Here is a 27,414-nt window from a genome sequence, read left to right on the forward strand (position 1 = left end):
GCCCCTGCCTATCCAGGGACATGATCAGGGGCTTGCAGGGGGGCAGGACTAATAATGTTTTCAGTTCAGGGCCAGGTTCTCTGCTGTAACGCTTGATGGGTGCTATCAGCTGGCAGATCTTGTGGTGGTCACAAGGCCACATTCACAGGGTCTCAGCAGTTTAGGGTTACCCTTTCCTCTGCTACTGATACCAAGGGGCCTGAGCCTCCATCCCACACACTCCACAGAACCCGGCAACTTACCCATGATTTCATGTAGATGGCTTAGAGGTTTTTGTTTTGTGTTTTTTTTAAATCCAGCTCAGAGTCTTTGCCTTAAACCAGAGCAATGTAATTAATGGTATTAATGTGGGTCTAAATCATTTTATGCTTTGTTTATTCTTCCAGGTCTGTGTTTATTTTTCTCTCCTTTATCACTTTTTTTCCTACTTGTTTGGAGGTTACATGCTGTTTCACTTAGTTGAGGGGTTTCCTTCTCCTTGAAGTTTCTCAAGATGACCAGGCTGCTTTAAGTTGGCCAGTCCCCTCTCCCTGCAATTCTTGGTCCCATTAATTCTTCCTTGTGTTCATTTCTTGCCTCTTGTTTGCTGTCCTCTTTCCCCCTTCTCTTCATACATTCACCACAAAGAGTGCAACAACTTTTACTCAACCCTGTAGGTAATGGGGGTAGAGGGGAATTCATGTTGCTGAGCTTCTTAGAGCCCCTTGGCCATGAGAATTCTCTTCCTGCCCATGTCCCTCCTTAGGTCTTAGCTGGTCGCTACACTGGGTCCTCTCTAACTCCAGGTCTTCTCTCCCAGAGCCCCACTCCCTGCCCCTCACCATCCTGGACCACCCTACCTCTGTCACTGTCCCCACCTTGCCTGGTTTTCTTCCCTGGACTTCTTGTTACCTGAATTCATGGTTAAATCTGCTTACTTGTTAACTGTCTCTTTCCCGATAAGCTCCACAAGGGTGTCCTGCTCACCAGGGTTGTCTGAGGCTGGGGCTGGCACAAAGCAGTGAAGACAACGGGAGTGAATATTTGAACAAATGGGTGAATGCTGGCAGCTGGGTCCTCAGTGGGAACACCCAACTATCAGGGCAGTCCCAGTGCAGCTGGTACAATGAGGAGGAAGAGAAGTCTCCTGGGATCCCACCCCCACCCCAGGTGCCCACCCTCTGGGTCCCAAAGGGCCCCCCACCTGTGGCTGAAAAACCGGACTCAGGGGAGCAGGTAGATTAATGTACTAACGTTTTTAATAGTCTGATCAGATCAATTCACATCACCAGGTCAACCTGGGCCTGCTCACATGTGACACGGCCGAGGCACACAATGTCCCCACCTACCAGCTCTCCTGCCTTCCTGGCTACCAACAACATTGAAACCCCCTACACCTCCCTGACCAGACTGGCATTTTTAAAATTTTGCATAAAACTATTTCTTCCATAGACTTCAAACAATCAACTAGCCAAGTTAATTATGGTACATCTAAACAAAGTTTAATACTAACCCTAACGTGTGACTGCGGTTTACAAAGAGCTCTGTATCACCTGGGATAGCTTTCAGTAGCAATTCACTACAACTGGTCCTAAAAAATAATAACAATAATAATAATTAGAGAATTAAAACCCAACAGCAAGTTGAATGGTTAAAATCACATAAGAACTGGAATTTAGGGTGGGGGTGTCCTCAATAGCTGAGCTTGTCCTAGTAGCAAAATGCCAGCCTCCAGGTAGGGCTCAGAAAGGTCTGGGGCCCTCCAGGTCAAGGGTCAAGCTCAGGGGCTCTCAGAGGGCACTCACCCCATGGTCCATGGGATGCTGTAGGCTTCCAGCTTCCTTGAAAACAGTTGGGCATCAGCATTGTATAAGTGTGTGGAGACCCTAATGTGGTTTCTCTTGAAGGATATGAGAAGGGGGAGGGGACCCAAATCACTGAGGTCCCAGAATGTCATCAGGTGTGGGTTTGGGATTGGGGTCACTAAGAACTGAGCACCAGGAATTCCAGCTTCCGCCCATTAAAGAAACCGGGACTGGTGTTGCCTTGGAGGCCTATGTAGTGTTTTCTGCCCTTATCCCATACCAGGTCTCGCAGATATTCCTGCAGAGTATCAGATGAGAATCTATTTCTAAAGACCACTGAGGGGATGGGTGGTAGAGTGGGGGTGGGTGGGGTGATAGGGTGGGGGCAAGGGGGGGTTAAAAACGAATAAAAATCTCTCAGCTACAGAACCCAAAGACATTACTTTCCTCCGCATTCACAGCATTTCTCAGCAGTCCCCGGTGGCCATTTCCGTGGGGACACCGCATCTGCCTCACTTCCCCTCAGGCCCCATGGGTTGCTGGTCAACCTCAGGATCTACTAAAGATGATGCAAACGCCGACTGAACAATCTGAAACCCAAAGGACTCGAGGAGAGACATGTTCTGCTGGGGAGAGAAAGGTGAGCCAAGGGCAGGACCCAGGTCCCCCAGGGGACCCCCGAGGGCCCGGACATGCACCTTCTGGATGTGTTTGTTCAAGTAGGACTTAGAGCGGAAGAAGCTCCCACATTCAGGGCAGGGGTACTTCTTCTCCCCATCAGACTCCATTTTGTTTTTGGGGCCTGCCATGTCGCAGGAGAAGGAGCCGTTGGCGCTCTGCTTCTCGGGCGTCTTCAGGTCACTGGCGTCCGAGAGGTCACCGTAGGAGTCGGAGCTCTCAATCGGATCCTGATGTGAGCATTTCTGGCCTTCTAGGAAAAAACAAAACACACAGGACAGATGAGGCCAGGCTTTGGAGATGCCCCCTCCTGGAGGGGTCGGGAAGGGCCAGCTCACAGGCCTGTGGAGGGCAGCGGATGGCCAGCCACCGCCCTGGCAGAACCCCCGGAGGTTCAGCTGGTCGGTCTGGGAGACTGGTGTGCCTATGGGGGTGAGACAGCAGGGCCCTGGGGCTGCCAGCCTCCCTCGCCGCGGACTCTTCATGCAGGTGCACGTGTATGGCTCACCACCATCTCAGCCTGCTTCGAGGAAGAGGGTATGGAGAGGGGACCTCCACTGCTTCCACCCAGAACAACTCAAGAGACCCCCAGCTCCTGGGCGCTCTGTTGGCTGCCCCTGGGGGTAAGACGGCTGTTCTGATGATGCTGAGCAGGTATATCAATGGCCTCACCTCCACACCAGACTAGCTGCACCCTAGCAAGGCAGAACCAGAGCCGAAAGGTCCTCAACCCAGCAGACCCCCTGATGGCTGAGACAGAAGCCAATCCTTTGCCCAATGCTGCCAACACAAGCCCTGCCCTTACCGCCTTCCTTCTGCCAAAACCTATCCAGGGCCAAGCGGCCAAAGCATAGAGATTAAAAAGCAACTTCGAACAACTCAGTCAGCTGACTGTCCCCACACAGGGCTCAGGACAAGCTGGGCCTCAAGGCAATCCTCATTGCTTTGCCTTGCCCTGCCCACACTGCAGTCCTCCACCAATCAGCAGCTTCCTACCTGGGTTCAAAGAGCCATGCCGGGAAGGGAGGTCTGTGATGGGAGCGTGGAGCATGCCATCTCTGCCATCTGCCAAGCCCCTGGCATCATCCCCAGGGCAACAACGTGAAATACCACAGAACACCCTGAATCAACAAGTGAAGGTGGGGCCTAGGGAGCTCTCTGTAGACCAACTCCAAGTCAGAGGCAGTCACGTAGCTCATTTATCGCCATGCATCTCACAAATGCAGCCAGAGGCCCTCCAGAAAGGGCCGCTCACAGCAACCAGTCACCCCTGTGGAGGGGGAAGCCAGCCCTTGGCTTCCCCTTGCCCACAGGGTGGAAGGAAAAGAAAGCATTCAGCCACAGCTCCACACCATCCTTAAAGGGCCACAGGCAATGGATAGGCCCAGAGTGACTCATCATGCAGGGCTCCTCTTCCAGCCTTGGGCCCGGGGCATCCCTGCAGGGCCCCCCTGCAGTGGGGGCTGACCAGGAGCAAGGGAGGAGGGCTGGGGAAGAGGAGGCGGGGGCTGGATCTCGGCAGTGCCCTAAAGCCTCACTCACTGCCCTGGAGTGAGATACCCACTGTGACTTTTGTCCTGGAGGCCACTGCCACTCAGATCTCAGAGCCTCCTTGAGGCGGCCAGCAAGCCGGCAGCCTTCCCGCCTCCCCACGCCCGGCCCAGCGCCCCCACAACACAGTCTGCGCAGAGAAGCAAAGTGCAGAGCAAGGGGTCGCTTGCCTTTGTTGCCATAGGTCCTGGCGCAGTGGAACGCTGCTCCCCCATTCGGGATGGGCTCCTGGTGCCTGGAGACCTGGGGAAGGGGAACACCGTGGTGGGTTTTAACATGGACCTTTAAGTAGGAGGCAGAGGAGAAACCTAAACAAGACAAAAGGAGATGAGATCCCGCGGCCAGCACAGAGATACCTCTCTGCTTCCCCCATGCCTCTCCTCTGGCCGCTCTGGCTAGCATTCCCAGGTCAGCTGCACCTAGAAGGGGCCCCCTTGTTGGCTCAAAAACGGTTGCAACCACAGGAGCCCCCTGGCTCAGGATGGGTGGCACTGTCCTCGAATCGGCTTCTCTGCAGAGCCCGCTCTGCAAGGCTGCGGTGGAGGACCGAGGCCGGTGGCCTGGAAGGGTGGCCTGAGATCCTGTTCCTGCCAGGGCCAGAGGCCAAATGCCTCTAGGCTTGCTTGGTGCCTCAGTAGTGAACGGTTGGAGAAGATGTGCTACAGCCCCAGGTCAGCTGCAGAGACCATGGCTAGAAATGTCGTCAGAAAAGTCATGAGGCTCAAGGGCAGCTGCAGGACTCCAGCCAACAGAATGCCTGCTTAACACGTGTAAAAGTAAACTGCACAACAAACCGGATGGAGGCAAGATGAAATCCCAAAGGAATGCCTCCAGGAGTCTCCCTTCTTCTATCTAGCAGGACATGTTCTATTTTGCTACTTTCTCACTTTCAGAATAACTGGATTTAATAACTCTTCAGACCTTTTGAGGAACAAAAGAAATAGCAACTTAAAGAGGCTCAGTCAGATCTTATTCATAGTCATCTTTTTGGTTTGGTTTTGGAGCATCCATCACGTTCAATTAAGGAAGAAACATAATCTTTGTCTTTGTTTTGGAGGAGGGGCAATCCAGCGATCTTGAAACTGCAGCAGCCCAACCCAGATGCTCTGGTCAGTTTGAGCCAGGTGGTATCTCAGGCTGGGAAGAGAAGATCTTGGGTCAATTTCCACACCAGCCACAAGTCTGAGGACATGAAACCAGGTAGGCCAGTCAAAGGATACTGACTTGGGTTTTGCAGGAAGTTGTGTCATCCAACTCTACCGTGGTCAAGGATCAGAACATGCCTTCAGCAGGATCTGAAGCGTTTTAACATAAGGTCCACTTGGAGCGCTAGTGCCCTTTAATCTACTCCAGATGTGGTTGACACATTCTCAAGTGCTTTTATTCCCCTTGAAAATTACAGTCCTAGGATAACAGTGGGATCCATGCTTAACAGGTCAGAGGCTGCAGAGTACTGTGTAATGTCTGCACGAGACTTGTTTTTAAAAAATCTGATTTGGCATGGCCTTTCAAATGCTGCTGGAACAGTAATAAAGGTTCACTTTTAGCAAGTGATAGTGGTGTGCCAGGGCCCAGCACGCTGCATGCATTCTTCTGTAGAATTACCCCAGCCACCCACCCTATGAGCTGGGAATTATGAGTATACCTGTTTCACAGATGAAGAAACAAAGAGGGCTGGTGAGGTTAAGAAACTTGCAGTCACATGTGGGGTTACTAGATGGCAGTGCCTGGCCTCCAACCCCAGGACCCTGTGCCACCATGTGGTCCTTAAGCTCTGAGCAGACTCTTCAATGGGCCCTGGCCCTGGAATCATCCCTTGGATTTTGGCAGTAGGTTCGTTATCACCATTTACACTTCTGTGTTTCTCTGCCATATTGGTGGGTTAGAATGGAAGCTGCTAACAGACAGGAGCTAACCTGTGGCAAGCTTATTTAACAAACACTCCCCTGGCAATGGCAGTTGGTGGTTTTGGAGGGAAGGGGGACTGAGTGAATTTTCCTTTCTTTCCTGATGCAGCTACTTTATAGACCCAGCTGGCTTAAGAAGGTCCCATATAAACATCCCTAAGAGGGAGGCTGCAGTCAGGAATGAGGAGACAAGGCTAACAGGAAAGAGGACCTTAGCCCTGCCCCTGGGATTGGTGCTGTGGCCCCTGGCAACCAGCATAAGATATCAGGACTTTCCAATGACACCATGACTCCACTTTGGAAAGGATTTTCTTTTGCTTTTTAATCCCTGTGGAGCCTCTGAAGTGGTGTGAAGCCTTCTCCATGGTGTACCAGGGCAGGTCCACTGAGATTAAAGGGAACAGGAAAGGAGGAAAGGAGCACCAGGAATTATTATATTTACTCCTTGTGGGGAGAGCTCTAGTAGGGGAATACAGCAGACGCTCAATGAAAATTTGCTGTGTTTTCCTGAAAAACAGTCTGAGGAACACTTGACTTTACCCCAGCTGCAGACTGTACTATCTATAGCGAAACCACATGGCAGGGTGGTAGGAGTGGATCCACAGCTGCCACTTAAAGCCCAGAACTTAAACACAGAGCAACTCAGCAGCCAAGTGTTGGGATAAAACAGAAGTCGAGTTTCTGAAAAGAACCTATCTTTGAATTCAGAAATGTTTAGCCGGAATTCTGAACTCACCTGCCCATTCACCACTGATTAACCAAGAACCAAAGAGGCAGCTTGATTCAGGCACCAGAACGATGAAGACAGTGAGCACACATGTGATTTCACTACAGCCAACAAGTCATTCACCCTCCCTCGCACTCCAAAGATGAAGAATTTACAACCAAAGGCTACTGTTCCTCCACTGCATTTTCTTCCTTGGTACGTACACTGCAATTCGCACTCCAGAAGCAAATCTCCTTTTGCAAGTTTCACATCCACACAGGGGTCAGGGACTGCCTTCCTCTTGTCCAAACCCTGATGGGGTCATGCCCAACAGAGCTGTGCTGGAGGGAGGCACTAAGTAGGTCTGTACCAGCTCAGTCCAGGGGTATGGCAGGCTGTCTGTGTCCATGACTGGCACGGGTGATAACTTGTGTGCTCATCTCTGACAAGGGAGAAGGCTTCTTCTACCTTTAAGCAATGACGTTTGAGTTCAGATGTTGTCTCTGTCAAAGGCAGATTTCCAATAAGCTATCCCTCTTTCTCATACCAGTACATGTGCATATACAAAGGCCCTGCTACAGAAATTTAAAAAGTAAGGAAGAAAATCATGGTGATCTACCAGGTTCTTCTCTCCTTCCCACCATTCAACTCAACTCATTTCCTGGATTTGCAAATGAGTAAACCACCTTTTCTAGCCATCATAACTCCTTCCACTGCAAATAATCTTCCTCTACAGATGGTATGCCCCACATCCTGGTATGTCTCTAGGACAAAGACAAGGTCATCTGTCTCAAAAGTTTTGTGAGAGCAGCCAGGCTGCCTCTGTTCTTTCTCATGCTTCATGGGGAAGAGTCGTTTGTATGGCAAAGACTGGCAGATCTATAGCAGTTAAGTTGACTGCTTGAGAATTGTTGGGATTGAAGGGGTTCAAAGGGCACCGGATCCAGCCTCAAACATCTGACCATCTAGCTGACATCAGCCTTTGCTTGAACCCTTACGGAGGTAAGTACGTTTCTTTTTTTTTTTTTTTAAGATTTTATTTATTTGATAGATAGAGACATAGTGAGAGAGGGAACACAAGCAGGGGGAGTAGGAAAGGTAGAAGCAGGGAGCCCGATGGGGGCTCGATCCCAGGACCTTGGGATCGTGACCTGAGCCGAAGGCAGATGCTTAACGACTAAGCCACCCAGGTGCCCCGGTAAGTACATTCCTTTATTTGTGCACCTCCTCCTGTATCACAGCCTTGGTGGTGGGCAGGGTGAAGGGTGACCCAGAGTTTGCTGCATTCTGATTCCAGGGGCTTGATGTCTTTGGTATCCTTCTCTTCCTGAACAAACTACCTTCCTCTTCTTTTTCTTTTTCTTTTTTTTCCTCAGGAGTCATCTCCTCCTATTTCTGCCCAATAAATGAGTCTTGAAGTAGAATCCTGTTCCTTCTCTTCTGATAAAGACCAAAATTGTTTGCTCTTCTCTTTGTATGCCTAGGAAGGGCTGGACCAGAGCCCTCTTTTGTCTTCTTGGAGGAATGGGACTTCCCATTCTGACTCTGGGACCCAGAGGTGTTCAGCCTATGATCCAGATCTAGGCTTGGCTTTACTGAGAAAAGGTGGGCTCTGGTTTGACTCTTCTGGCTCCCCGAGCCCAGTCACAGGGCCTGTGGCTGCGACCCAAGTCATGACGTACAACAGTAGTTGGCTTTGCCACATCAGCTATCTCCGAACTAGGTCGACTTTCCCTGCTGTTCCCTGCTGCTCTCAGCTCTTCTTTCCTCCTGAGCTGGGCCCCCAGGGGCTGTGGCCCTGGGTCTCCTGTCCAGTTCTTGCCCCACTCTGCAATCTGAGCTAGGCTCTGAGTTTTGTCATTAACATCCTTCTCCACTCTCACCGGTTTCCTGCCTCTGGTCTCTGACCTCAGTTCTCAGATGGAGAACCTCAGGCTTGAAAATTTGACCAAGCACCTGCTGACAGCACCGGTTTAGTTATTTGTGAGGCACTGGTGGCGGGGAAGGGGTGCTGTCAGGAAGCCGGGTTAGGATGAATTAAGATAAGAAACCATCTTTTTCTAGAGCTGGGGCAGCCACAGTCAAGATGGTCAGCCACAGCCTGATAACTCCTTACACGCACAACCCCACAGCTCACTACTCAGGGGAAGCTCCTGCCAGGAAGGGTTCGACTGACGTGTCAGAAAATAGGACAGACGCTTCAGCAGTTTTTATGACCACCTCCCTGCTTTCACAGCAGGTTTCCTGGTGGTACAAACATCCATATCCAGGGGGCTTCATGGCAAACCCCAGGTATGCAATCCCAGGGAGGGACCCAGCTCCAGGGCACCAAGAACATCCAGCTACTCTGCAGTCTTCCTCCACCAGTGACCTCAGGGCACATGGAGACAGCACAGGCACCCAAAGATTCCAGCCAAGGACTGCAGGGGTGTTGTGCCTGGTCTAAACCAGAGAGTCAGTGAGCTGTGTCTTTCCCAACATGGTTACAGAGTGTAAGGACGGGACCTCCCAAGTGTGCAGCTCCTTGTGGGGAGTTCAGAGAACTTTCACCTACCTTGTCTCCTGGGATCATCACGACAACCCTGTGAGGTGGGCAAGGTGAGGTGTTCTTAACCCCTTTTAAGTGATAAAGAAACTGGGAGGCTTAGAAAGGGGAAGGGAGAGCTCAAGGTCAGAGTAGGGCAAGGTAGGAGGGGTGTGGACTAAACCCTGGGTCCCCTGACTCCAGTTCAGTACTCAATCCACTAAGCCATACCCAAGACTTACAGAGGCATTGGGACAAAACTGTCCCAGGAGAAAGGACTTCCCAGCAACGTCCGCACCTGGCCAAAGCAAGCGCATCGTGCAGAAGCATCTTCACACCCACCACAGACGGCTGCCCCGACCTCCTTCCGCACAGATCCGGCGCAAGCCTCCTCCACTGACACTGTGCTTGCACAGCACAAACCTTAGCCCTGCAACCACCAACAAGCCCTGGCGGAAGCTCAGGGGCAGGCCTGACTCCATCAACACAGCACTGGGGCCACAGAGCCAGACTCTACCTAGGCCAACCTCGGCCTCAAGCATGCTGTCCTGCGCAGAGCACCTTCCACTTTCCTGTCTCATCAAGACCACAGTCTACCTGGGTTTGGGCTCTTTTCCGACCATTTGTTAGAAACTTTCTGCCCCTTGTCCATCTCCAGACTCAACCTCCTTCCTTGGTTGTTGAATTTCACATGCCAGTGAATCAGCCAGCAAAAGCTCTCAAGCAGGACCCCTTTTCTCCCACCTCTTGGGGCCTAATGACTCTCCCACCAACCTCAGTAGTTCAGTGGTGTCTACGAAATGTATCCAATCGTGCCATCCACACAGCACATGTGTTAATGAGCCCAGGCTTGGAAACGGCACGCTCTCCTTCCGTTCCCACTTGCTGATCCCCTGGGAACTCCTATTCCAAGCATCCCAAGGATGGGAAGGAAGAGGTATAGCTAGCTGGGTGATGAAGGTGTTTATCGTTCAGTGGGAAGGGAGGGCCGGCCGTGCAAGGAGTGGAGTCTGAGGCAAGGTGATCAAGACACCCCTGGCCTCCCACACAAGCTCAGGCCTAGCCCCTGGGAGTGAGGAAATAGCAGGGAGATTACCTCGGTTACAGATACTGCAGAAGTTGCTGGGCCCCTCACTGTGCTTCTTCAGGTGGTCTGCCATGTAAGCTGCCCGCAAGTACTTCCCACACACCTGGCAGGGCACCTTATCTTCATGACAGGCCAGGTGGGAACGCAGACGGTCTCGAGTGGCGAAAGAAGCATTGCAGGTCTGAGGGCAGAAAGGGAAAGAGGATGAGGGGAAAACGCACTACACTCCTGACTCCCCACCGAGCACAGCAGGGAAACAAAAACTGTTTCACACGGCCAACACCTGGAATCCCTGTATAAAGAGAGCTTTACCTGTGGCCTACACTTCCTCCCCAGAAGGCAAGCAAGCTGCTCTCACTTCCCATGATTCCTCCTCATGAGACACCTGAGTTGGGCTTATTGGTTCCAAATGGCCACCGCAGCATGCCCAGAACATGGTACACTAAGTGTCACACTCTTTTACGAAATAGAGATGAGGCATTTGTTCTTAAACATGAGTTGACTTTAGTTGCACTGACTGTGAGTGAACGTATAGAAGCTGGCATATGAACAGATCCGTCTTCCTGTCCTCCATCCTGGGTTTTCCCTACTTGCTTTATGCAAAGAATTCAGTTTATCCACTTTATTCAAAAGTGACCTTAGTTTTGGCCACAGGGAAATGGAAAGGAAAGGCAGGACAAAGCACAGAGATTACTCCTTATAATATTCTTGTGAGTTTGTATTGAGAAAGCAGCCCCTAAAACGATAGCGTTGATTCTGCTAATGTGAGAATTAGCAGAGCGAAGGCAGGCCACGATTCAGAAGCATTTGTGGGACATTAAGCTGCGGAAGTGCTGGAAATAACAAGAATGATACCACCCCACATCGATTGAGCATGCATTCTATGCCAGGCAGGCGCCATGATAAGCCTGTCAGAGGCACTGATCTCATGCAATCCATTCTTACAGGAGCCCTCTGAGGCAGGCTGTGTTACTACCCTCCGAGAGAATGTGGCCATAGAAAACCGTGGTGTGAGCACCAACTCCTAGCCTGTCCCCAGGAGAGGATGACTCAGGAGCTGAGGGTCAGCACTAGCACCCTGGGAGGCAGCCCCAGGTCCCCAGGCATTTTCCGTCCCTGAGGCCTTGACTCAGTCTCAGTCCCTGACCTCCAACGGCCCTTCCTCATCTAGGGGCTTGCCCAGGCACCCCAGCCTTGGAGGTCACAGAATGTCAGGGAAGTCATTGGGGGAGTTCAGCCTGGAGACTTTCAAAACTATTTTGGTTCCATGGAGGTGTTTCAGAGGTTCATGTCAAGTCTGACTAATTTTTCTGTGTGTGTGTGTTTACTATTTTAGAACTCCCACAAGAAAGCAACATTCCCCTTTAAGTGCATTACAGAGGGAATGTTAACCCACTGGAGAAGACCCATCACCCCTTAACTCACTAGAATGGAGCTGCTCCTGCCGTCTCTGTTTAACAGAAGCACCTCCTGAGATCCCAGGACCTCAAGGTAAATGTCTGAACACCATCACCCCGTACAAATGTTTATCTCCTTACTGTATATGGTCAAAGCAAGAAGCCAGTGTATGCGATACTGTGGAGGCCAAAGATTCTGCTGTTCCTGCTCCAATCCCAAATGTCTGTGAGCATCAGGGCCAGCTCTGCTGCTCTGTCATTGTCTCTAAGTGACTGCTACACATCTGAACAGCACACCTTATGCTAATGAAACACTGCCTTTATCTGTTTCATGCATTGAGTTGATTCTTTTGACAAATGAGGAAGCTGAGTTTGGAGAATGATTGGCCCGAAGCACACGACTCAGCTACCAGAGGAAGCAGCAGTCAAAACCTTGTCGCTGCCAGGCAGGCCAGCACCCTCCCTGCTCTTGCGGCTTCCCTGAGGTCTTCCTCCCTTCCCCACTCCACAGCTGGGCAGACAGAGGCCTGGAGGGGATCCAGGCCGGCTGGGATGTGAACCAGCCTGAGCCTGCGCTTTTCCCATTTCCAGACTCAGCAGGGAGAGTTTCCGGTGGGAAAGGTATGGATACTTTTTAACAGTGTGCGCGGCGGCCAGGACTCCCCTGAAAGGGAGAGTGACGGCATTTTGCAGAGAAACTCTCGAGCACTTAGGTGACTCAGGAAGCATTCTGGGCGCTTGGTCTCATGGCCACCGGTGGGCCCCTCCTCAGTCAGGGACCTCTTGACCCAATCACAGACGACAGTGGGGGGAAAATTCCATCTTCCACCCAGCCCAGTGGCCCTGCAAACCAGAGCAAAGGCTGCCAAAAATACCCTGGGGGGAGAGGGGTGCACCTGACAAATTATCTGGGGGTCATTCACCAGCTTTGCCAACCAGTGACCTGAGGACCAGCCCTCCAACAATGAGAGGCAGTGTGGTCTATGCCTAAGAACTCAAAGGAGCCAAACATGGACCAGGTGTAAGAAAATGCGGTGAAAGCACACATTCAGAATTCCATCTTCTGCAGTCCCCGGGAGAGGCGCCACTAGAGAGATGTGAAAGCGACGCCTTGTTTCTCCTGCCAACCTCCTTTTGGGGTCTGTCCTTTGAAGCACTGCCTGTCATACTGTGCTACCTAAAGATAATAGACAGCCAAACCTCAATTATCCACAAGTGGATTATCCATTTGAGGGATTAGCTAAGCAAAATTAAAATCCCAGACCAAGCTGACTTCCCCCACCCCCTCCTCCATTGATTATCTCTCAAGGAATGAAAGCTAACTTTAGCCTGAGCAAACATAATTAGGAATGTAAATCTGCTGCTAGGGGAAAAAAAAAAAAACAACCCACAAACACAACAAAAACTTTCACTGTATTACAAAGCCAAGGTGGAGTTGGCTTCTCTGAGCCAAAATTGACCCTTCATGGCTGCAGTCCCCAAGGTTTTTTGTGGGGGAATTGTCAAAGTGTACAAGCCTGAGTCTAGGCCTGTCAGAAGTTCAGACAACACAGAACACAAAGAGCCTGGTTACATGACACAGAAGAGTGGCCAAAGGAGAGACAGATCTCAAAGAAGGGGACACCTAGAATCTGTATACTGGGGCCACTCCGGAGAAAGGCACTTCTCATCCTGGAGACAGAGAGAAGACAAAGCAACCCTGATGGGACAGGAGCGAGCCAGCATGGCATGCTCTGATCACCCCTGATGTTCGGAATGGCCACCACTTTGCCCTGTGCACAGGCAGCCTGTTGCTATCAAGAGCACAACTGCCAGGTCCCAGCCCAGCCACCCTGAGCTTAGGTCTCTTCTGGTCTTCCCCACTCAATACTGAGTCCCAGTCATGCTCCCTTCACTCCCCAAATAGTTTCTCCCCATCCCAGAATGCCTAAAGCTTTTTTCCCCAAGGGTTGAGCAGCTCAGGAATGGGGCCCAAATGGTATAAGGGACACTAGCACACACCCAACCTTTGGTGGCCTTTGAAGTCTGGCAGCCTGGAGGTGGGGGGAAAGGGGGTGTGGTCTCAAGCAGTCTTTTTTATTATAGCCCTGGAAAAGTCTAAGGGCAATACATGGAGGCCGAGTGCCATTGGCCTCACTGGCCCCTTTCTTCTTGGGGGTTGTCAGCTCCCTTGTTCCCACTTCAGTTCACTCCTCTAGTGAGCTGTCCTCCAGCCCAAACCACCCCCCAACTAGCCCGAGAAGTGGGGCCACTGCAAGTAATGGGAGAGGTCTTGAGTTGCTGTAGTCTCTTGGCTTCAGGCTGAACTCCATGTGGGGGAAATGTCCCAGCCTCACTGTGGTCACTAAGCCAGCAGCGCCTGAGGGCATCTGAGCCAGTTAAGGACACTCAGGCCAAGCCCTGAGATTTGTGTGTCACTGACAACCCTGAGGCTTCATACCCCAACATTCAGATGGTCTTTTCACTCAAGCTGTGGCACCAGTGTCTGTAACTGGCCCTTTTTGTCATCTGTGGCATCAGGAAGGGTGGAGAGGTATAAGCCCGTGCCCAGCTCTTGCCCAGGGAACCAACTCCCAACGGGCCATCTCTTCACCTCTGATGCTTTCAGAATACACACCATGCAAAACAGATGCCCCTGCTGTTTAACTGAGCATGAGAGCCAGCATGTCTTCGCCTGCTGGGTCATCATTAGGGGAGTTCTGGCTAATGGGCAGGAGGTGGGGCCAGCAGGTCTGTGTGTTGGAGGGGCAAGGCAGGAGTGGGCTCCTTACGTACACCGTACACCGAGGGACAATGATGTCAGTGTTATGACAGAGACCAAGGACAAAACACACAAAGCCTCAAATGTTAGAATGAAAACTTTTATCATCACTCCTGTGATCCCCGCGGAGGCTGCGGGGGCTAAAGGGCATATCACTGGGATCCGGGTTGGGGGGGTCTACATCTGCTTTATCAGCCCCCAAAGCCGTATATTGGGGTGAACCAATATAAAGCTACTGGTTAGTCTAATTCCTGAGCAGACCTACTAGTAAACCTCAAAAACACAGAAGTCTAATTCATTAGCCAGAAATGAAAGCAGGACCTGTCTGAGTGGGAAGGGAAGAGGGCAGCATGGGTTGACCCAGTTGGAGTTGCTCCATTCTCCTCTGGAGGGGATTCACCCCTAGAGTGGGGGGAGGGGTGGCCAAGCCCCATTCTAGAAACCCCACACCTTGCAGGAGGTGATGCTAGGAGAGGGGAAGCACATAAGTCCGTGACTTGGTTCTTGGGAAAGCACCGACCCCTAAAATCACCCAGGCAAGGACAGATACCCAGGGGTGCCATCTGTTAAAGGGGGAGAAAAAGACAAGAGAACCCAGAAAGAAACCTGGAGGCTGTGGGGGGGACCCAGAAAGGAGCTCCTTACTACTCCTGGGGTCCCTGAGCTGGGAAAGACTCCAAATAACACAGGAAGGAGCTGGGCATGGTGGGCAGGAACCATTTTGCTGGCCTCTCCCAAAAGCAGGGGTCTCAGAGCAACCGCCATTCCCGTTCCCCTCCACAGAAAAACCCTCTCTGGGAGGCCCAGGCTAGCCTACAGGCCACTGGGTAAAGGCCCGGCTGCCTTCTGAGGCAGTCCAGCCCTGCCTCAGATATCCCGGCGGGGCTGGGCAGAAGAGAGCGCTGCTGGAGTGTGCTGGGCCCAGGTTTTCGAGGGCTGGGAATGATTTTTTTAGAGAAAGGGAAAAGGCGGTGTCAGGAACCGAATGGGACGACCTCCACAAAGCAGGCTGGGCAAAGTCCCATGATGGCAGGTCGCTAGGAAGAGATTCCAGGGGCGGCAGGCCGCTGCTGCTCCCAACCCACACCTGGAAAAAGGGCAGAGAGTGCAGGTTACCCCCCCAGGCCATTGGGCACGCCCCCACTGCCCTCTGGGCTCCTCCTACTCTGCCAGGCTGCTCAGCACGCTACCTGGGAGAGTCAGAATGTGCTCCATGATTAGAAAATCAGAGACAGAGAGAAGGCAGCGAGGCACAGACGGATCCCAGCATGCCCACCCTGGGTCGTCGTCCTCGGGGGAGGCCACCTAGCCTGGCTGGCTGTGAACACCGTCCACACCTGGCCCCTGGGGGCTCGCTGCCCAACCTACAGCACGTCCATTCCTCCCTGCAGGTCTCCCTGAACCCTCCCTCCTTGCCACCAACAGGATAAGAGAAGCAGGTTATCCTACCAGAGACTGTAACAAGCACCCCACCACTCTGTCTCCCCCTCAGATGGTGGGAACTTGGCATAGGAAGGGGGATAGCCAAGGAGAAGATACCGGTGTTTTCCATCCACACAGGAAGGAATGCTCAGGGGCCAGGAGAGGAAATTCAATTTTTTGGGTACCACAGGGCCCCCAGATCTTGTTGAAGCAGACAAACCAAGGGTGAGAATCTTGCCCAGCCTTCCCTACACCTTACTGCTACACAAAGAGCTCACAGGGAGAGGAAACCACCTTGCTCTCCAGTCCTTAGAAGCCCTGGCTGTTTGCACACATGGCTCAGAGTGGCTTAAACAGGTGCCAGTGCTCAAAGAATCAAGACCATCCACTCTATCCTCCTTCACTGTTGTTCCTGCTGCACCCCTCGTGCCCTAAGTTCAGGGGACCCAGAAGTTCAGCCTGCCTGGCAGACAAGGGGAAGCGCTGTTAGCTGGACCACCAGGAGCTCTTTACAAACCCTTGCCTCTCCATGGTGGCTCCTGCAAACTGCTAGGAACCAGAAGCCAGGCCCAATGGGGAGCCGGTGCCCCCAGGACGACATGTGTGCAATGTGGCCCACCATCCAAGGAGCTGGCAAATGCCAGGAGAGGAAAAGCCAAGCAAAAGAGCGAAGACAGAGACAGGGTGGGAATCAGGACCCAGCAACCAGGAAGGAGGGGACACCAGCGGTGGGGGGGAGGGGGCCGGGGGGAAGAACAAAGGAGGAAAGCAGACAGAGGGTGGATGGACAGAGGGGGAGGTGTGCAAAGCGGTGGTGGTCAGTCAGCCGGCCCAGCACACACATCAGCTGGCTTGTGGCCGGGCTGTGAGAACAGCAGTGTTGTCTTTCAGCCCATCTCTGCCCTGGCCCCGACCCCTACCTGACACTTGTGAGGCCGCTCAGAGGTGTGCACCTGCTTGATATGTCCATTCAAGTGATCAGGCCTAGAAAAGAGAACCAAGAGAGACTTTAAAACAAGACCTCAAAAGATGGGGCCGCAAACTTGGCCAGACTCCCCACCCGTACCTGCACACACACGGATGGAGGGGACTCCCTCTTCCCCATCCCAGCATGACAAAGACAAAGTCACCACCCAGCTCCATAGGCCCAGGCCTCTCTGTCCTGGTTTTTTCTAGAGGGGGAAGGGAAGTGAGTGTTTGTCTCTGACCTTGCCTACCCGTTCGCCCTGCCCCCCACCAAGCTCAACCGATTTCTAGGACCAGAGGAGGTGGCTTTAGAATGAGACAAGACTGCCTTACTGCAGCCTTTCTGGGAGGGGGTATGTGTGATTCATTGTACAGACTAAAGCCCCTTAGAAACTCAGTATTCCCCTCCCCCAGCCTCTCCCACCAGGGCAGCCAATGAATGCCACCCGGATGGAATTCAGTCCCCAGAGGCCAAGGGATAGAGCCGTAGGTCCCCAGCTGGGCTGGTAAACCAGATGCCCGCCAGAGCAGGTGGGCAGGGACTGCCTGACCGGTAAGACTGGTTCCTGGTTGGGGCCCCTCCAAGGGAGTTCTCCATCCGTAGGTTCACATACACACAAGGTCCTCAGTATCCAGGCAAGTTAAAACCAGCCTTTTATTCTGAATACTGTCTCAAGGGGAAAAACAAAACAACCCTCTGCTCCCAGACAAGTCCTCAGTTCTCTATCAGGCTCACTAAAAAGTGATTCCAAAAAGATATCCTGCCCAACTCCTCTCTGTCCTGAAAACATAAAGGGGATCTATGGGTTCAGTTAGGCTCTGGAGCCACCAGGTCAGAGCAGATCAAAGATTTTGGTGCTAAGAGACTCTGGGTGCAGAACTCTGTGCCCCATGATCCCAGGAGGGTGTGAGGGACGAATCTTGAGTCTGCCCATCCAGGATGGCTAGTGCTCTGTGTGGGGGGGGGGGATTTGGTGGCATGGAGTGTAAGGAGTCCCAGATGCACTTGTTTCAGTCCCTCCCTGGGCAGCCATTCAAGCAGAGAAAGTCGCTGGAGGAAAAGCCTCCCGCCCCCAGAGGGGGCCCCACGCCTGGTGCCGGAAACACAAAGGGAGCCCAGGGAGAAGAATGGTGAGGCCCCGTGGCTGTGGCCTGAGGAATCCAGCCCCTTCCCAAAAGGCCCAAAGGAAGACAGACAGTAGGGCACGCCTAGTGCCACAGAACTTCCCTGTGGGAAAAGAAAGCAGCTCTGGGCCACAAAACCAGGGCCGTTAAAATACTCTTCCCAAACCTGATGTGGCCCTAGAGGGTCAAGTGCCTCCCACAAATCCCACACCCCCAGATCTAAGCAAGAAACTGTCCCATGAGCCAGGAATAAGACAGGTCATGGGGTAGGGGGCACCATTCCTCACCTGGAGAAGCCTTTCCCACAGCTCTGGCAGATGTAGGGCTTGCCCACCGACCCATCATGGGACCGCACATGGTAGGACATGCGATCTTTTCTCTTGAAACGTAGCCCACACACTGGGCAGGAATAGGGCTTCTCCCCCGAGTGGGAAAGCTTGTGTCGATTGAGATGGTACACATCACGGAAGATCTTGCCGCAGATCTCACATGCCACCTGCTTCCTGGTCCGGCTCCTCTTTCGGGGGCCATCGGGGTCCTCAGAGATGGGTAGCCCATTCTCACCCAGCCTGGGTGGAGGAAGGTCGATATAGCCCAGCTGGAGGCTGGTGACACCATGCTGGGCCTCATGCTGCCGAAGCCGGTTGGCATCAGTGAACACCTTCCCACACAGGCCACATGGAAGGATGCCTGCCTCCCTCAGGCCCCCTGGGGACCCGAACATTGAGTCCAGCAGGTTGGCCTTCCTTGGGCGGCCCCGGCCTCGCTTGCCAGTCAGGGGAGGGGCACTGGATGCCACATTGGGGAATGGGGAAGTCAGCAGTTGGGGGGATAGGGGTCCAGCCACCATGGGCAAGCGGTCCACCCCAGGTAACACAGGCAGGGAGGCTTGGCTCGCAATCGCTGCACCAGCGGCCCGGGCTGCCTCCTCCTCGGGCTGCATGCTGCCTGCGATGCCATTGCTGTTGGCTGCCAAGGCTGCCCCGTTGGTCATGTCCAAAGGGAAACCCAAGTCCGAGGTCCCAGGGGGACGAAAGAGCATGATGTCTGCCCGGGCAGGGGGCACCAGGATCTGCACATTAGACTGTTTGATGACTTCCTGGCAGATCTCAATGACCGACCTCATCAGTAGGAACTTGGCAGCCGTCATGAGCTCGGGGAAGCTCTCCAGGCGAACCACGATGCGGGAAGTGTAAGCGAAGTCCAGGATGTCCCCGAACACCTTGGAGCTGATGGTGTGCATCTCCAGCTCCCGGCTGCCCCCAGCCCCGCCGCCTGGGGCCGCCGCTGCGCCCCCCACGTCAGCGGGACCCCCGTCTGCAGCTCCGCCGTCGCCCAACTGGGCGCTGAACACCGACTCAAAGTACTCGCTGCAGGCGGCCAGCACGGCGCGGTGCGCTGGGAAGCTCTCGTCGCCCACCCGCAGGAGCACGTCGCAGAAGCGCCCGCCGTTTTTGCGCTGCTGGTTGAGGTTGTGCAGCATCTCTGTGCTGTGCCTGCTCACCTGGTAGGTGTAGCAGCCCGATGGGCCGCAGGAAGCGTCGTTCACCCGCTCCATGGCCGCCGCCCCCTCCCCACAAACCGGGCCGCGGCACTTGCCCGCCCCCCCCTTCCCCTAGGCAGCGAGAAGCGGGGCGCAGCGGACGTATCTACACTCCCCACACGTGCCGGCCTGAGGCTCTGTAGTCTCGCAGGTGCGCCGAGCGCACACGCCCCCTGCTCGGATCGGTCTGTCTAGACCGCAGGGCGCACCACCTCCCACATAGCTGCCCCCACCCCTGCTGGACTGAGCGCTCCTCTCTCCTCTCCGCCGGCCCGCCTCCCTTCCTAGGTCTACCTCCGGGGGGTACGCGAGCAAAGAGGTGTGCCCCTCCTGCAAATGCGCCTGCCACCTCCCCTCCCGCCCGCCAGGCGGCGCCGGCGCGCAGCCAAAAGGAGCGCGCGCGCGCGGGGAGGAGGCGGAGGGGTCTGCCGCGCAGGCGTGCGCGCGCGCGCCGCGGCTTTTCCCGGGCCCGCTGGGGGCGCGCGCTGCGTCCCCTGCAAAGCGCGAGCCGGGGCGGGGGCGCCGGAGCGGAGGAAACAAAAGGCGAAGGCGGCGGCGGCGGGGCGCGCACGGGGGCGGCAGCGCGGGCCTGGTCCCGGAGCCTGGCGGGCGGTGGCGACGGCGAACGCTGGAGCGAGCGGGCGGTGGCGGCGGCAGGGTGGGCCCTTCCCCGGGCCGGGCGAAGGCGGCGGCGGAGCGGCGGCGCTGCGGCCCCGGCCTCCGTGTGTTCGGAGCGGAGGAAAGATGGCAGCGGCTGCACTTCCTCTTGCACTTTCACCCCTGGGGGGAGGAGAAGGAGGGGGCGATACCAACAACACCCCCCCTCTCGCTTGCAGGGAAAAAAAAAAAGAAACGGCGAGCTCGGCGTGGGGGGCCCCCGGCGCCCCCGGCCCTGCACGTGCGCACCCGGATCCCTGGTCCGGGCCGCCCGGCGCTGCAAACTTTCCACTTTCTTTGTGCCGAGCGCCCCCCCCTCACCCAGCCGAGGATGCACGTCCCCCCTTCCCTATTTATACACCCCCCCCCGCAGCTCCGCTCCCCCCGCTTCCTGCCCCCCCTCCCCATTCCCCAGCTCCGCCAATGCTGGCGCAGACTGAGCCCCCGTCCGGCCCCCGCCTCCCCACCCCGCCCGCGGGGCCGGGGGCTACAGTCTCAGCCCCCCCGGACCAATGCAAACGAAGCGCCAAGCCAGCAAACCAGCTCCTACTGTCCCTCCCTCCCCGCCGAGAGTGGCGGCGAGCGGACGGGAGGGAGGGGTGAGGGACCGAGGGGTGCAGACCTGGGCCCCCCAGCCTGTGGTGTGCACCCGTAAGTCGAGCGGGCGTCGGTTACCCTTCGGAGCCCCACTTTGGTGCGCGAAATCCCCAGAAGTCGCCTGCGACCGCCTCCCCGCTCGCAACCCCAGCGAGGGCCCGGGGTCCTGGCTGGGGGCAGGCCGAACCTCCGGAGCTGCTTCTGCACCCTGGCTCACTGACCGAACCGAACGGGCTGCGTGCCTGGGAGAGCTGGGGAGATAAGGCCATCGTCCAGCCTTTTTCTCAGACCACCACACGCTGAGCTTTGTGCCCCGGGGAGCGGGAAGTCACTAGCTCAGGGAGGCGACAGCACAGAGGCAAGGGCGATGGACAGGAACGGGGGTCTCCGCGCACCCCAGCAACCCCCAGGGAACCGGGGATACTGGCGGGTCCGGGGAACGCCGTAAAGCCTCCTGGGGCCGGGAGCATCCCCAGTGCCCGCAGCCCAGAGAGTCGCCGAGCGCTTAAGTCACGGGCCCCGCCGGCAGGCCAGGGCGCTTTGTCCCCGGCAGGCCTGGGGATGCTGCCGCGCGCGGGTTAGGTACCGAGGTTGGCCTGCCGGGGAAGCGCAGGCGGCCGCCACTTGGAGCCCGGGGCTGCAGGCACCGCGTGTGCGGGAAGGAAGTTCCCACAGTTGCAAAGAGGGAGCAAAGTATGTGTTCCAAACTTTCCACGGTTCCAAACTGAGCGCTTCCATTAAGAGAAGCTGTGTGCGGGGAAAAGCATTCTGGGTATTAGCATGCAAATGAACGGTCCCGGCTTCCAGCTCCGCTCGGGATTCCCACAGCCGCGCGCCTGGACTGCATGGAGCCATGCGCGCAGTGGGGGGCTTCCAGGCGAGGAGCCGTGGCTGGACCGGAGTTCGAATTCGAGACCTCAGCTTTCTGGTTGTGTGTTCTGGTGTCACTTGGCTGCAATGAAGCCTCTGTTAAACAGTCCGTTCCTAATATATACACCCGGGACAGCAGCACCTGTCTCACGGAGTGATGAGGATTCGAAGGTCATGTCTACACAGCATTTAATTCTGTGCTGGGTCTCTCTCCTTACACACCTCCGCCCTTTTTAGGGCGTAGTAGGTGCCAAACGCCTGTTGGAGAGAATACGTTAGAGGCTTGGGGCAAGTTCCCTTTATCTGGAGGCAGGCGATCTATGTTCTAAGCCCAAATTAGTTGTGTGACTTCGGGCTAGTTGCCTTATCCTCTCTGAGCCACAGCTCAGAGATTCTTGGGCAGATCCCAGGAACCGGCAATATTTGTGTTCAAGAACCATAAAGAAAGAGGAAAGGGATCTGATTTTTGAGGGCTTACGGTGTACACACATCCTCTCTCTAAGGTAGATGTAAATACGTTCTACCGCTGAAGAAACAGGAAGATGAGTGACTCGCCCAGGGCCACACAAATCCAACCAGTTAACCAGTTAAGAGTGTGCTCTTTCCATACGAGTACCTCCTGAACCAGGAACTGGCTCTCATTGTACGGTGCTTGGAAGACAGTCCAATGATTGCCTTCATCCCAGAGGGTTCACCCAATGAAGATGGATTCACAGAGTGCTCTCAGGACCCTCATCCACAGTGCAGTGAGGATAACAGAAGATGCATCAGCCCCATTCTGCAGATAGGAAGCCTGAGACTCAGGGAGCTTCAGTGAGTGACCTGGGATCCCACCGTGGAGAAGTGGCCAGAGACAGATCTAGATCTCAGTTCTGGCCCCAGCTGCATGTCACCTTGGCAGTATAATTGGGGTGGGGGCAGGGCTGCTGTGATGATCTCTCAAATTCATCTCTAACTCATCCTTCAGTTTTGTTCCTCTCTTAGGGTCCCAAGATTCCATTCTGTAACTTCAGGCTACAAGGTGTGCTTGCAGGACACTTTTTTTTTCTTTTGTAATTGAGGTGAAATTCACCTAACAAAAATCAACCATTTTAAGGTGTGTAATTCAGTAGCACATACTACATTCACAATGTTGTACAACGATACCTCTATCAAGTTCCAAAATATTTTCGTTACTCCCTAAGAAAATTCTGTGTCCATTAGGCAGTCCCTCCCCACTTCCAGCCCCTGTCAACCACCAAGCTGCATTAGGTCTCTATGGATTTGCCTGTTGTAAATATTTAATACAAATAGAATCATACAATATCTGATCTTTTGAGTTGGGCTTCTTTCACTTAGCATGTTTTTTGAGGTTCATCCACGTCATAGCGCAAATCAGTACTTCATAACTTATAATAGCTTAATTCCATTGTATGGATATACCATCTTTATCCATTCATCCACTGATGATCTTTTGGCTATTGTGAATAGTATTGCTATGAATATTCGTGTACAAGTATTTGTTTTAGTACCTGTTTTCAATTCTCTTGGATATTTACCTACCAATAGAAGTGCTGCATCATATGATAATTCTCTGTTTAACTTTTTGAGAAATGAAACTGTTTCACAACTGTTGTAGCATTTTACATTCTTACCACACACATCTTTTTATAACTAATTCTAAAGTTGGTCAAACCTCCTATTTTCTAAATGAACACGAGGCTCAGAGAGGTTAAGTAACCTTTCCAAGGTCACACAGCAGGGTCCAGACTAGAACAAATCTTTCCTGGGTCCCTAGCCTTCCGCCCACTAAGAGCCTCCCACCCTCCTTCAAAGACCCAAAGTACTATTCATTGGTATATTTGACAGACCTGTACAGTGATGAACTGAGTTAACCCTATTTATGAAGCTCCTTCCCTTTCCTCAACATTTGTTGAAAGAGCCCACCGCCATGTTCCCAATTTCCAGGCTGCACCTTGAAAAGATGCAGAGCTCACAATCCCTGCATCTGCCTCCTGCTGCTGGCCGAGGCCCCTCTTCTGTTGCCATGGAAACCACGCACCTCGGTTTTGGCAGTGCACCAGCTGGACAGGGAACTGAGAGCATCCTTGTCTCCCAGGCTAAGCGGAGCTGTCAAGGTTATTCACTCACCAGATCTGTATTTATTGAGCACCTACTAAGCACCAGGTTTGGGGGTTCTTTGTTTTAGATGCTAGGGATACAGCAGTGAACAAGCTAGACCATGGATGGTGCCCCCGGGAGCCCACAGCCTAGAGGAGGAAACAGACAAAACAAAAAGAAATAAAAAAGGGTTTTTTTTCCAGCTCCCCTCCCCAGTTCTTCAAATTCTCGCCTCTTTTCAAGCCTGGCTCAAATCCCACTTCCCCTGGGGCATCCTCCTCACAAGCTCAGATCCAAGTGATAGCTCACTCCTCTCAGCTCTCACAGAGATTTTTTTTTTTCTGATTGCAAATGATATGTGCATTGCAGAAAAATGTAGAAAAGACATGAAAACACAAAGAAAAATAAAGATCTTCTGTAATTTTACCACCAACAGTTAAGCACTGTCAACATTTCCTTCTGGTCTTTTCCTCTTTCTACATATGTATAATATTTGGGTTTTCTTTTTTTAAATATAATTGGGTCCTATATTATATATTGCTTTATAATCTTGTCTCATAATAATGTATTTTCTTCCCAACAGGTTTTGAAGTTCCCTGAGGACAGGGACAGGGTGTTGATAATAAGCAGAGAACATTCATCGTGCCATGGTTCTGAGTGCATTACTGAGTTGACCCTCTGTAATTCTCAAAACACCCTCATGAGGTGCCTACCCTGGGATTCTCATTTTATGGATGAAGAAACAGGACGGGCCAGGTAAGGAAGGGAAAGGAATGGCCGAAAGCATGCATGAGACAGAGTGGCCCCTGGACCTTGGTTTGCTTCTGGGACCATGTACCCTGCTGCCAGGCTTTGTTGAATGATTGGCCATGAGCCAGGGACCCAACAACAGGAGGAAGTGATAGAGTTAAGCATAGGAGAGAGGCACTGTCGTTTCCACAGGATAACAAGAAACCACCACACTCACCTTTATTTTTTTAAGGTTCTCAAATTTTAGTAATCTCTCCACACCCAAGGTGGGACTCAGACTCACAACCCTGACATCAAGAGTCCCACACTTCTCCAACTGGGCCAGTCAGGCACCCATCCCCTCAACTTGCCTTTATTGGACTTGCTTAGAAGGCATGTGAAGCTAACCCACCTCCTTTGAGGACTCTCTTCAATGCTGGGCTGTGTCTGGTGCGATCTCTCTCTCTCTTTTTTTTTTTTTAGAGAGAGAGGAGGAGGAACATAGGGAGAGAGACAAGCAGACTCTGCGCTGAGCACAGAGCCCAATGAGGGGCTCGATGCCATGACCCCGAGATCACGACCTGAGCCAAAATCAAGAGTCGGACTCTTAACCAACTGAGCCGCCCAGGTGCCCCTGTGTCTGGCTGTCTAATGACAATAGCGACAAGATTATTCATGGTACAATCACAGTACCTCAAGCAGGAGCCAAACAGATGGGAGTTCAAATTCCAGTTCTGCCTCTTGCTGACAGTGTAGCTCTGGGTGTAGCTCTGGGTGACCTGTGCCAGTGTATTTAGTCCTGCCAGCCTCCCTCTGAGGGTAGGCTGATTGCCCCCTTTTTAGAGGTAACTGGGAAGTAAGGTGGTTCCTCCAAGCCTGCACCAGTGAGGGGTGGGGTCCAAATTGAGTGCAGGCCTCCCTAACTCCAACAGCCAGGCTCTTTCCACTGAACCTGGGCCTCTTTTCTTTCTCTTGACAATTGGATTTCCTTTGTGACTGGAAGGAGTGTGCAAATCATCTGCCTGTTCTGTTCTTCCTGTTCTCTTTGAGCCTCACCAAAGACCCTGCAAGAGGCACAGGCTCAGAAGCTCCTGCTCCTGCCCCCACCAGGGTTATCTAGGGCCCTCTGTGCTGTGGTCTTCGGGGGTGACAGTGCTCTTGTGGGCCATGGTTTATCATCAACAGTATTTCCTGCCTCTTTGTCACCAGCAGGACCTTAACTCACACACACGCACACACAAACACACGAAAGACAAATGGCCAACTGAAGAAAATGGACTACAGATGACAGAGAAAGAGTTCATATCCTAAAGGTCAATGGAGTTCTTAAAGGTGGATTAAAAAAAAAATCAAGATATTTGTTTTACTGCTTTTTAGGCATTTTTCAAAATAAATTAATTTTGAAAATTGTGAATGAACTTAAATGTCACTGAATTGTACGCTTTATTATTTTTTTAAGATTTTATTTATTTAGGGGTGCCTGGGTGGCTCAGTCGTTGGGCGTCTGCCTTTGGCTCTGGTCATGATCCCAGGGTCCTGGGATTGAGCCCCGCATCGGGCTCTCTGCTCGGCCGGAAGCCTGCTTCTCCCTCTCCCACTTCCCCCTGCTCGTGTTCCCTCTCTTGCTGTCTCTCTCTCTCTGTCAAATAAATAAAATCTTAAAAAAAAAAAGTTTTTATTTATTTATTTGTCAGAGAGCACACACAAGCAGGGGGAGTGCCAGCGGAGGGAGCTGGGGAAGCAGGCTCCCTGCTAAGTAAGGAGCCTGATGCCGGGCTCGATCCCAGGACCCCAGGATCATGACCTGAGCCAAAGGCAAACGCTTAACGGACTGAGCCACCCAGGCATCCTGAATTGCACACTTTAAAATGGTTACAATGGTGACCTTTATATGTGCATTTTACCTCAATTTAAAATTTCTTAAAAAAAAAGAATGCCCTTAGGGACGCCTGCTCAAGGGAGAGTCCGCTTCTCCTTGCCCTCTTCCCCTCCCCCCACTTGTGTGTGGGCACTCTCTCTGTCTCTCTCTCTCTCTCAAATAAATAAATAAAGTCTTAAAAAAAAATTGGGATACCTGGGTGGCTCAGTTGATTAAGCAGCTGCCTTTGGCTCAGGTCATGATCCCAGGGTCCTGGGATCGAGTCCCATATCGAGCTCCTTGCTCAGTGGGGAGCCCGCGCTCCCTCTGCCTGCCGCTCCCCCTGCTTGTGTGTGCTCTTTCTCTCTCTCTCTCTGACAAATAGATAAAATCTTAAAAAAAAAAAAAAAAAAAAAATGGAGGGCCTGGGTGGCTCAGTCCGTTAAGCGTCTTCCTTCGGCTCAGGTCACGATCCCAGGGTCCTGGGATCGAGCCCCTCATCAGGCTCCCTGCTCAGTGGGGAGCCTGCTTCTCCCTCTCCTGCTCCCCCTGCTTATGCTCTCTCTCTGTCAAATAAATAAATAAAATCCTTTTAAAAAGGAAAAAAAAAAGAATGCCCTAAAGGAAAAAAAATGTGCAAAGGACACCAGTAGGTGACTCACAAAAGAGGAAATACAAATGGCCTACGAAAGCTAAGTACTATTTCCAACGGACTAATTGGTCTCTGCTTAAATGCCGCTTCCTCAAAGAGGCTGCCCCAGACACCCTCCTAGTTAAGTCCTATTACGTTTCCAACAGTGCCCTGAGCTTCCCCAAGAATTACCCCCTAAGTTGTGTTCTCTCCCACTAGACAGTCTCCAAAGGCAGGGTCTCCCACTATGTTGACCCAATAGCATCTCCATTGTTCAGCGCAGTGCATGGCTCTCATAAATATCTGTTGAATGACCACACAAAAAATCATTTTTGGCTATCAAGTTATCAAATATTTTGCGACCTGCCACTCTGGCTGGCGATGGCCTAGAAGGAAGGACCCAGTGTTTTCATATCACACTGCTGGGAGGGTACACTGGGGCAACTTTCTGGAAAGTGGTCTGGAGACATTTTAAAAGCCTAAGAAATACACTTACCTTTTGACCCAGCAATTTCACTTGT

General features: G+C 52.9%; 2 protein-coding genes across 5 annotated transcripts; one reads left to right on the forward strand and one right to left on the reverse strand.

Annotated features, from left to right (window-relative positions):
• Positions 1-1,221: 1,221 nt before the first annotated feature.
• PATZ1 (POZ/BTB and AT hook containing zinc finger 1) lies at positions 1,222-20,180 on the reverse strand. 4 transcript variants are annotated; one of them, XM_027576658.1, is made up of 5 exons: positions 18,196-20,180; positions 16,738-16,801; positions 10,247-10,418; positions 4,184-4,321; positions 1,222-2,715 (listed from the first exon to the last, which is right to left on the reverse strand). In XM_027576658.1, exons 1-5 carry the CDS (start codon positions 19,464-19,466, stop codon positions 2,297-2,299), a joined length of 2,064 nt encoding a protein of 687 aa, XP_027432459.1. In that variant the 5' UTR covers positions 19,467-20,180; the 3' UTR covers positions 1,222-2,296. The 4 variants fall into 4 exon arrangements, with proteins under 4 accessions (XP_027432459.1, XP_027432460.1, XP_027432461.1 ...); XM_027576660.1 differs by having other exon boundaries at positions 2,452-2,715; positions 4,184-4,256; XM_027576659.1 differs by lacking the exon at positions 4,184-4,321.
• LOC113913053 (translation initiation factor IF-2-like) lies at positions 19,465-25,759 on the forward strand. The gene is made up of 5 exons (XM_027576999.1): positions 19,465-19,499; positions 19,595-19,602; positions 19,700-20,759; positions 24,259-24,431; positions 24,888-25,759. Exons 1-4 carry the CDS (start codon positions 19,465-19,467, stop codon positions 24,263-24,265), a joined length of 1,110 nt encoding a protein of 369 aa, XP_027432800.1. The 3' UTR covers positions 24,266-24,431; positions 24,888-25,759.
• The last annotated feature ends 1,655 nt before the right edge of the window (positions 25,760-27,414 follow it).

This window comes from Zalophus californianus, chromosome 14, assembly GCF_009762305.2.
Source record: "Zalophus californianus isolate mZalCal1 chromosome 14, mZalCal1.pri.v2, whole genome shotgun sequence".
Taxonomy (NCBI): domain Eukaryota; kingdom Metazoa; phylum Chordata; class Mammalia; order Carnivora; family Otariidae; genus Zalophus; species Zalophus californianus.